Below are 11,314 nucleotides of genomic sequence, written 5' to 3'. Positions count from 1 at the left end.
CACCGCCCCGCTGAGAGCGGCTGGCGTCAAGCAAACGCGGGCTGGTTGGTTTGTCGGCTGTCGGCCGCGCTGAAGGGCAGCGGCTCGTCACGAACGCCGCAGTCTACTTAAGCGGGCCCGTATTTCACAGCTGGGAAAGCAGAACCAACTCACGGCGCCGAACTGCGGCTACTCATTTCTACTAACCGTGGTCACTTCGGGCAGTGCAGGCGGCGGGAATTTGTGTAATTAAAGATAACGTTATCTTCTTTGAGTGTACGTACCGACTATAAAAAAAATGGATTACAGTGGAGAGCTGTAGAAAAGTCACAAAGTCGAACAGCCTAACTGGTTTGTTCCAGATTTCAGCCTTTAGTCCTCAGTTTGCAGGCACGTAGTTTGTGGTAAATCTAGAGCATCTAGGGACAATTTGATGTGCACTGAGCAAACTACATCGTCTAGGTCACAAATTCAGCATTTTCTATAACATTACTGTTCTTGGGATTTCTGTGCTTAAGCTCAGATAACCAAAACTGTCATTATGAAATTACATAATTACATAAAAAGATGTAAGGTTTAGACTTTTTTTTTAAAGACACCTTTTGTCAGAGACAACTTCTAATTTCCAGCTGCCCTTGTGTCATCTAATGTGTTTGAAAGAGACACCAAAGAGACAAAACAGAATGCAAAGTGATAAACAGAGAACTCCTCACTGACCACCACAAATGCTATTTTTAAAGTTTTAAAGTTTGTCAGTGAACTCCACAAATTAAGATCAGCTTACCTTGTTCAGAAAGGAAGTAAGCACATTGGTCTCTTCCTCTAAGAAAACAGAGATGGAAACACTAAGAGGAAAGGTTAGCAATTAAGAAAAACTGAAGACATTTCTCCAGCAGCTAAGTAAATGTCAGCTCTTTTCTACAGAGTGTACTTACATTTCAGGCTCACTTTTCAAATATAATAATTTCTGTAAATTTAATTTTATTGGAATTGGAACAAAATCACTCCACCAGTGAGCAAAGCAATACACTGGTAATGCACCAACGTTAAGAGAGGTGAAACACGTCCCACTATCACAGCACTAAGTTCTGGTTAACGATACCAGCTGCACAGCTAATCAGGAGACAGGCTGAGAAACGCAGCTGTGTGCATAACGTCGGTGTTAATACTGTTCCAACTCCTCAGAAAACTCAGATCTACTATGGGGGATAAGTACAGAATCTGAGAAGAACAAAAACAATCATCTTCCATCAAAGTCATGCATTTGCCAATGATCTAAGCATTTCAAAACACACAAGCCTACTGTTCTATGTTCAAAACACGGATTACTCTTCATATCTATGGAACATACCAGCAAAGCTTTTTACAGAAGCATTCAGAAACACTATGAAGAAGTTAAAAGCTATTAAGCAGTCAGTGGAGCTAATGTTAGAATGTCTGACACCCACACGATTCTTTTATTGTAGCTTATGCCAGTTCTTCTGGCAAGACTTCAAGTAACGTTCAACAAGGTGTTCTGCAGAGGCCAACAGAACATACAAAAAATTGTTAAGAAACTGGCACTTAATGTTATCAGTCAGCAGAAGGAGGGAATGTAATGGCAAGGGGGTATATAAAACAAGACTCAAACATGGCATTCCAAATAAATCTATTTTCTTCAGTCAGGGCAATGGTTACGACTCATGCCCTCCTACAGGCAAAAAAAAAAAAAAAAAAAAAAAAAAAAAAAAAAAAAAAAGAAAAAGCTAATAAAACCAAACCAAAACATACATGGTCATTAGTTTTTAAGAAATATTACTACAGTATGTATTAACACTACGACGGTAACTGCTGTTGTAATGTTAATAGAAGTACTGGGAAGCAAAGTGGCTGCACCTCTAAAGCCTTAACCGATGTTATCCGCACTTATTCAGGAAGGCAGCAAAAGTGCTCCTCTGACTGCTTGGCAATTGCTTGGAGGTACCACTACAAAGGCCAGGAGAACTAGATGCATTGTAAGAACTGAAGTGCAAGACTCAAAATATATTATTGGAAATATTCCTGTACACAAGAGCTCAAATATTAAAATTGCCAAGAAAATCTGTTTTGCAAAACAATCTTTTATTGTATCCGTGCCACACACACTAGTGAAAAATAACACTCCTAAAAAAAAAAAAAGAAAAAAGAAAAAGAATGCTACCTTTCCACAACATTTCTTTTAAATAAAGCTTCAAGTACTCTTACATTAGTAAAAAAAAAAAACAAAACAAAACAAAAAAACCAAAAACAAACAAAAAAACCCCAAAATAAAAAACAAACCCCCAACCCCCACCTCTATCTGCCCCAACAGGCCACCACAACACACAGTAGATAAAACACAGTGGTTACAAATGTCTTTTTTTTGTCTGTTTTTGTTGCTTTTTTTGTTTGTTTGTTTTTGTTTTGTTTTTGTTGGTTTTTTGTTGTTTTTTTTTTTGTTGTTTTTTTTTGTTATTTCTGTGGCAAATGGAGGAAAATGCTTCTATGAAAAAATACTGTGTGTGCTAGGAAATTGTCACAATTTTATTCCACGTGGATACAAATGACTATACTTGAAATTGAGGCTGTGGTGGCTTGAAATTATGTAACAAAATAGAAAAATGGAAAACTAATATCCCCTACACCCTGTTTTTAAAGGCAGGCACTACCAAGATTAAGGAGACTCCACAGTGTTGGTAGAGGATAATTACTGTACAAGCCATATAGCTATAATTACCTTAAGACTAAAATAAAATGCTACTGTCCTCCTAAGGCATAAACAATAATATCTGCAAACGATATGTACACATCATACATATTTAAAACAAGACTTAATATAAACAATAATGAACAGTATATACAAGTCTCAATTTTTCTTCACTGTCTTGAAATACAATTTAACTACACAAGTGATGCAGCAACATATATATAAATGTACTTGTAACTCTACAGTAAAGTTTATTTTTAGTGCTTTCACAGCACATCAGTGTAAACAGTTTTACTTGGCTTTGTTTTACATTTTAAAACATTCCTTGTTGTATGTTCAAGATTTAAAGCAATTTTCTAATTCTTCCTTTTCACAGAAAACGAAGATTCTGGATGCTGTATAATCATAAATAATTCATAAAATTAAATACATTCACTAAAAAATAAACTACAAAGTAAAAAAATGAAAAATAGATATTTATTGGAAGGGAAAAAGAACCATTTTCCCGAGTAGAGCTCTGGTGGTTGAATATTCAGTGCGTTTTGATATATTTTAAATTGCTATTGCACTATAACACCCCTTTCTTTGAAATTCTTTGGGTGTGCTTCCCTGTTCTACCTAAATTAGTTTGTTAAAACATACAAACCAAGAACCAAGGGGCCATGGTTGCTGTAGGAGTGAAGCCTTTAGAACTAATATCACTTTTTTGTGATACTTCTAAGGAAGAAGAACAGTCATCAGTTATGTAGGAGCCTTGCACTTTCACGTTCACATTGCTGGTCTTAACAGTCCTCATTTAAGGGGAAAAATGAGTTCTGGTAACTTCAGCTCAATTTGAAAATCTCTGTCCATTTCTTTTCAAAATACTTCCTCATGTTGTGGCCAGCCCTGCCTATGTCAGAATCATCTTCATTAAAGGTTTCACAGTTGTCAAAAACAAGCCTGACATCTAGCGAAAATGCTTCAACGTTAGGGTACCTGAAAAAAAGAAAAAGGTGAATCATTTCTGGAACAGTTAAAGGGGAAAAAGAACACAACAAGGAACTCTGCTAGCATCAGTGAATCTACAACCAGTTATTGAACATTCATTGCGTGTTCTATGAATAAATTGAATTTGTCTAATTTCAGTATGTTCAGGAAAACAAACCCTAGAACAAGCAAATTCTTTTTCATTACTGTTTTTGTTACTTTCCAAAAAATAACATTAAGATAAAATTTCAAGACTGAACTGGGCAACTTTTTAATTTATTAGCTTGCCTTTTCGCTTCAACAGTTTTCTAGTTAAAATACTATTGGTATTTTCCACTTATTCATTTTTTCTTGGTCTCAAGTCCTTTCAAAGGGAGCGCTGAGTGTAGCCGCATTTACCCAGAAAATGAACAACCAGGTACGTAAAGGGCTGCCTGGATTAATCCCATTCCTTTGTCTTTACTCTTTTTCTTATCCTGAAATAGTGTTCCAGTACACAAAGGAACTGTTAAAAAGAAATGCAGTACTATTCTCAAGTCTCAGTTCTCAGTAAGCACACGTGGAGCACTGAAATCTCGGGGCAAGTAACATTAAGTTTACTTACTGTCCGCTGGTTAGCTTGTCTCTGATGGTGGAAAAGTCCATAGGCTTTTTGATAACTTTCTTATAACCGGGAACAAGTTTCAAGTTTACAGGAAGTAAGAAAGGCCAAGCATCCTCATGAGTTTCCAATTCTGAGAGAATCATGCTGAATAAAATAAGGATTTAAATAAGAAATGTTAAACTTTGCATAATCAGAAAAGCTGTTCACTGTTCCATAAATTCATCGCATACTGTGAACCTTTTCACCCTAGAAAAGGAAAGCACTTATATAATCTGTGCCCGCTTTCAGAGGGGCAGAAAACAGCCTCAATAAAGAGAGAAAACTGACTATTCAGAGTAGCACTTAGTTCTCTCCAAAGATACTTACGCAAGATGAGGTTCAAAGTACTGAAGTTGCACAAATATTTCATCATAAATGATGTGCAAGCTAATAAAACAGTTACTGATACTAGCTTTCCAAAAACCACAAAGACACTCCAGAAGATGACGGTTTCCTATTACCATCTCTGTAATGCAACAACTACACTTCAGAAAGCCATCAATACCACAGCTCTCAGGGTTTCTCCCACTCTTGGAAGGGCATGGAGGAGTACATGTCACATACCACACTGTGACTGAGTACCTTCCATTGCCAAACAAGGCAATTACTCCCTGAAAGCACACAAAATCTTTTACAGCCACAGTCAAATCACCACGACCCATGTGGAGATGCATAACAGGGAAGAGGGCTCTTGTTCCCCAAACACTGTTATGTTTAATGAGGCACTATCTGCTTGTACAACACATGCCAAAGTTTAGAATCAGTTGCTTTACAAGAAGGTAGTTTGTACCTGCATACAGCCAGGTCCTTGGAATCATCTCTTTTAGGTTTCTTTACAGCAATGAAATTTTCTTGCTTTCCTTGGCTTACAGAAACACTGTCATCCATCTTCCTTTTCTTAGGGTCTGTTTTTCCTCTTTTTAACGAGGTGCTAGTAGTCGCAGAGTCTTCATCTTCTGTATCTCCTGGTAATTTCCTGCCTCTCTTTTGTTCATTACTTTTTTTCCCTTTTATTTGAAGTTTTTTTAATTTTAGAGATTGACCACTTGCCTGAAAATAAAAAGGAATAAGCAATAACCAAGAAATTACAGAGATCTGTTACTACAGATAGACAGCAGTGAAGATCAAACAGTCACCAATAAAAACTATAACATGTCAGCAATTAGTCACTTTTTGCTCTTCTGTAAAGGTAAGGCTGCAGAAATCCCTGTGACTAGTGGTTTAGGTTCCCAACTCGTGACAGTGCAAAAGCACCTGACCTTCAGGCTGGTATGACAATACCTGCCAGCAAATCAGGATGGCCTAGTTTTAGGTACAGTACACATAGGTCACTCTGAAAGTGATGCCTCCTATCTATTTCCTTGGAAACCGTAACAGTTTCTAAGAGCACAACAGCACTGTTTGATAGAGGAAATTCACAGCTACACAGCACCATTTTTCAGCACAGTCACCACCATCTCTTTGCATTTTTGCCAGCAATTAACAACAGCCTGCATGCTGCGCTCATAAAAATATGCACCAGCTGGGTGACTGCTGTCGCCATTGCTGAAATCCGCTACCCACTGCCTCACTGTGCTGACATCCACTGCCTGCTCTTCACAAACACTCAAGGTCGATGCATGTCAATGGGTGCCACTATTTCTGCATGAAGGTATTCAATTCCGTATCTTTGCTTCACACTCATTTCCATGTCAGACACCATTTTGTCAAACAGCCCCACGTGGCCAACTACTGCACGGTGATGAAGTGTGATGGAATACTGGCAGGAGGTGTCAACTTCTACTACCATAACACCAACATCCGCCTTGATGTCATGGCACAACATCATAAAGTAGGAGGCATTATTGCTGGAGCAACCCTTCTATTTGTCCATTCTCAAAAGACTGATTTAACCACGACTGGAATTCTGCATCCATTTACAAGCAACTGTATTATTTGCAAGATACAGAGAAGAGCTTTTAAAAAAGTCAAGACAATGAAGGGATCAACTGATGTAAATAAAAGCTACATATGAAAGACATAAAGAGCCTAAACACAAAACAAATACAATAAAACCTAGGAGTATAAAACCACAGCAATGGTACAACCTGGAAATAAGGATTATTATTGAATCAAATAGAAAAATATTTACAGACAATAAGGTGAAGCTAAGAAATAATGCATTTAAGATGTAGACAATCGGAGTCATGGTTATTAACATCATCATAAGACGACAGTACTTGAAGACATCACTCAAATCATTAGAACATAATGTCAAACGCACAATTCTATTGAAAAGACCCACCTACACTTCTGATTAGAAGTTACTTAATTTCTTGAATTCTATAAATGACTTTCCTAAGCATTTTGGATCTGACTGTAGCTAGTGTGACAAGAAGTGTGGTCAGTTTGCAATTTATTTGTAATCATCTGATTTGTAAAGTGGAAAATGTACGCTGTGTATAGATCTAGTTTGCTTAATACTGAACACACCAGAATGTTTTGGAAATAGCTGTACTCAATTTAAGCCATTCAGTATCACATCTATATTCTTTGTCCAAGAGAAACATTAGAGAAACAACCAAGTGTATCAGTTTGCAAAGGAAAAAAAGAATGATGCTGATTATCGTCCAACTGAATAAAAATACAATGTCAACCAACAAGAACAAATCATTTTTGAATATCTAAGGTCTATTAGGAAATAGGCCTAAGGATAAATAAGGAAATATTCTCTACTGTCTGGAAAACGGCAGGTGGTTTGACAGCCTTATTTTACACAAGAAAAAGATCCAAGTTGAGATTAATTAGGACAACACAGTTGCTATCTTGCCGTAAAATTGTTTTTCTGTTTAACAGAATTCTTAATCACTACTCAACATATATTGAAATTCAGATAGAATTATACTTTGGATTTCTTATACCTTCAAATTTCCAACTTCCAGCCAAATCTGCGACAAAAGAAACGCCTCAGAAAAACGTTATTCTGTCACACTAGAAATACAATTCATTTAAAGGAAAACAGGAGAAAAAAATAAATCCAGAAGCAACAGGGAAAGTCACAGCATGACGGGATAACTTCTATCCCTATAACAAGGTAAGGTGTAATGATTTCTTGATAACTACAGGAAAAGGTTAAAGCCTGAGTTTACCTCTACTATACAGTGAATTCCCAACAGTGACCTTGCACTTTCCTTATTACTTTGTTAAAGATGCTATACAGTGAATTCCCAACAGTGACCTTGCACTTTCCTTATTACTTTGTTAAAGATGCTCCCAAAAAGGATCACATTGACAATATATGAGAAACGTACAACACTGAGTACTGCAGTTGAAAGTTACAGTATTCACAAATGAAAAATCGTATTAATTTTAGGACCACATAGAGACTAGAAAAAATGTGGATATCTAATAATATTTCCTGTTTTGAGTCATTTAGATAGAACTATCCCATTGTTCTCTTTAGACTATTTTTATTTGAGGAAAAAAAATACTTAAAGACTCTCTCAAATACATTGTGCTGTATCAAAAATGTAAAACTAATCTATGCTGTAGAAAAAGACAGTGATTTACTATGTATTTTTTTCTGATTTTTCTTTTCAAATAAGACATTGTCCATCAACTCTTAACAATGAAGCTCTAAAGACAAATACTGAGAAGTATTACAAAATGAAGAAAAAGCTATGATGTTGAATCAGCAAGAAAATTATGGATATATTTACATTAAAAATTAAAGTTGAAGACAAACTTCTACTGCCAATGAAATCCAAGTTAAATAAAACGATTCATCTCATACAATTTAATTGCCATCCAACATAAAACATACAAATCATACATACATTTTTTTAATTAAAAAAAAAATGCACTGACAGACATAGCATTCTAGCATCCACGAGAAGAGCACTGTGTGTCACTCTGACTTACGGATAGCATTACCTTTGCTATGCAGGCAGGACAAAACCAGTCACCATCCGGTATGGTCGTGATCTTGGGTCTGTGGCAGTAGGTATGACAGCCTTTATCGCAACCGTCACAAAGCAGCAGCAGTTCCTCATTATCTCCCTTTCGACATATTTGGCAGTACTGTAACACATGAAAAATGGACTCAGTTCAATCTGTAAGCTTTGAAGCATGAGAATGGTACCTAAATTACAGTTCCCTTTCAAACAATTCACTCCGAATTTTTTTTTCCGCTTTACGTCGGAGCCCAGCAATAATAAGGAATATAGAAGTACGTGAGGAGCGAATGGCTACATGGGAACAAAATGAAGTCCTGAACTGGGATATGAGATGCTGAATCACCATACAGCTTATGTCACAGAGGAGATAAGAAATACTCCACTAAATACAGTACCTTCTTGCCAGATGAAGCCATAAGTTACTATTTATTGATATGTTGATTATAAGGAGTAATTACTATCTCATATAGAGCAAACAATTACGAGGGTATTTCATCTTAAAATTTTCGTGATACCGGATTTGGCAAGGGAATAATCCTTCCCAGTATATTTATACTCATCTGTGCACAATGTACAGTTAATATTATGTTTTATAGGCAGTAATAAAAAATATATTATAAATCATGTTTGCTTAAAATACCTAAAGTGTGAAAACAGGATATAGCAAAACTAGCTCAGGTACAGTATTTTTTCTTAATAAAAAACACTTACAACTTTCATAATAGATTTTTCCCACGCTATCGATTTCTGTAACTGCTGAATGCACAGAGCTACCTGTGCAGCACTTCGTGCTTCTGACAACGCCTTTCTCCATACCCTTAGCCCTGGAGCAATATCCTCGTCAGTTCTGCATTGAAATACAGAGAAATTAGGCAGGTCACATCCGCGTTGGCTGATATTTGAACGTGAAACAAGCATTATCACACTGAAAGCCAAGCAATGACAAAACGTACACAGCCAATAAGGATAAGGTATAAGCAACTAAATTTGATGTAGTGCACAGACTGTGGCTACGAGCCTCAAAGCTTAGTCACATCCAGTTAAATGTAAGATAACTTTGCATTATCAACGAACGTAACAAAAAATATCTTTATGAAGCACCATGCAGAATAACATGATCCATACGGATCACAGACATACAAGAAAGTACATAGATAACAAGCAATAGAAAATAGGCTCCAATTAGCAAAGAAGCACAATAATTTTTCAAGTTAATCTCAAAAACCTACCCGTCACCATCACCACTAATGGATGGTGCAGGAGCAGGGACAGTAACTGTGCCCACATTATCCAGTTTGATCTGAATGGTGGTACTTAAGGGGCTCTTCAGATACCTTCGCTCTATGTTCCGCTCCAAGTCAGCAAGCCTGGTTACAGCTATATCTAGAGGGTTGTCACTCTTCCGCTCTAGAGAGCTGGTACTGCCTTCTCCGCCTCCAGCACTATCTCCATCGTGCTTCTTGTGCAATCTAACAATTGACTTATGTTCATGATATACCAAGTCTTCTCTTTCTGATGCAGGTTCAGGACACAGCCAGCCCTATGTTAATAGAAAGGTTTGTGCATTTATTGGTTGCTATTTAACTTAGCGTTTGAATAGAGGAACTGTTCTACAGAATCAGAACAAATAACTGAAGTGCTGTTTCCAGTACATCTTGGTAACGTGTAATCCATCTGTAGAGACATTTTCCAAAATCTCCAGAGAACTAAAACAATCAATCAAAAATATATAAGCATTACCAGACTTTCTGAAGTGAGTTTTCTGCAACATTCTGCATTCTTATTTTGGAGTATCCTATTTTATCAGTGAAAACATCAGAATGGGTCTGTTTCATTGTCTCAGAAGGCAGTACCAAGTGGTCACAGAGAAATGACATCTACTCGTAGAACATACTACATCTGGAATAGTACATCCATACTTGAAACAAACATACTTAGTTTGGTATCACTACTCAGTTACTGGCAGAACCCAAACCAGGCAGCAAAGTGGCAAACCCCACTAAAATTAAGTCATCTACATGAAATGAAATCTGGGCATTCGTGAAAGGTTAACAAAATGTGTATGATTCTGCACCCTGTCAAAGAACTCCTCAGGAGTCGCTATTCTGATCGCCTTTAGCTCAAGTTACAACTGAAGGAAATATCTGAAACAGATATCCATGATGCTGCAGCGGATTTGTTTTATCTGCTGAAAATTACAGATGAATGAGAAGGCACTTACCAACAGCAAAAGGACTGCTACTATCTACATTCTTCCCACTTCAGCAACATTATTTTAAAAGAGAAATTTTACTAAAAGTTAGTTTTACCTTAACTTGCAAACTAGCTGATGCAACTCTCCTCTCTAGATCTTCCACCTGCTGAAGAATAGCAAGGTCCACCTCCATTGCTTGTTCTTCTACTGACCAGTTTTCCACAACATCTCGAGTTACCTGGTTATCTTCATTTTCATTGATATCAATAATTGCAACTGCATTTGAGAATCATATTTCGTTAAATTATTATAACTTCTCCAAGTAAATTCAAGCTGTTTTACCTGTCAGTCCAATTAAATGCTGAAGAATTGTTAAGGAAATGTACGGCTCTTAAGATATCCAATACGACCACCAAATTCTGTAAGATTTCAAGCTCGCAATTTAAAGTCAAGGGAGAGGGAAGACTGAGCTATACTGTTACAGAAACAGAAAATGCTTGAAAAGTTATCAACGCTTAAACCAATAGAGAATTTATATTAAAGAAGGTTTTTCCAACACTAACTTCCCAGAATAAGGCTGGTAAAAAGGCAACAATGTGACCTTTTACTTTTTTCAGGCTACTATGACCACCTCTGTATCCAAGCACATCCTGGAGAGATCTCAGTCAGCATTACTGTGCTCTGATACCACATGTAACATAATTACCGATTACCTACCATCCTTATTTTTGACGCAGGCCAGAGTGATATAGTCCATGTGTTTCTGAATTTGTTTTTGTAAGGCCTTTTCTCTTATTCCCCTGAGATGCAGCACTTTATGCAAAGACTTTAGGTCGTCAGGATCAGTAATCCTCCACCACCCGTACTGCATTTCTAAAGCAAGACAAACA

General features: G+C 37.0%; 1 protein-coding gene across 14 annotated transcripts in view; it reads right to left on the bottom strand.

Annotated features, from left to right (window-relative positions):
• Nucleotides 1–2,905: 2,905 nt before the first annotated feature.
• Nucleotides 2,906–11,314, bottom strand: part of BAZ2B (bromodomain adjacent to zinc finger domain 2B) — a 102,489-nt gene continuing 94,080 nt past the window's right edge. For 10 of the 14 annotated variants that reach the window (XM_048952412.1, XM_048952414.1, XM_048952415.1 and 7 more), the window contains 8 exons: nt 11,142–11,297; nt 10,540–10,700; nt 9,460–9,770; nt 8,942–9,077; nt 8,208–8,354; nt 5,086–5,345; nt 4,257–4,400; nt 2,906–3,661 (listed from right to left, as the gene is read on the bottom strand). In XM_048952412.1, coding sequence (XP_048808369.1) covers nt 3,508–3,661; nt 4,257–4,400; nt 5,086–5,345; nt 8,208–8,354; nt 8,942–9,077; nt 9,460–9,770; nt 10,540–10,700; nt 11,142–11,297 — 1,469 coding nt within the window. In that variant the 3' untranslated portion in view covers nt 2,906–3,507. The remainder of the gene's footprint in view (nt 3,662–4,256; nt 4,401–5,085; nt 5,346–8,207; nt 8,355–8,941; nt 9,078–9,459; nt 9,771–10,539; nt 10,701–11,141; nt 11,298–11,314) is intronic. The other 4 variants (XM_048952420.1, XM_048952423.1, XM_048952424.1 and 1 more) reach the window with 1 other exon arrangement.

The sequence above is a fragment of the Lagopus muta genome, chromosome 8 (assembly GCF_023343835.1).
Source record: "Lagopus muta isolate bLagMut1 chromosome 8, bLagMut1 primary, whole genome shotgun sequence".
In the NCBI taxonomy this organism is placed as follows: domain Eukaryota; kingdom Metazoa; phylum Chordata; class Aves; order Galliformes; family Phasianidae; genus Lagopus; species Lagopus muta.
This window is presented reverse-complemented; position numbering and strand designations above follow the sequence as displayed.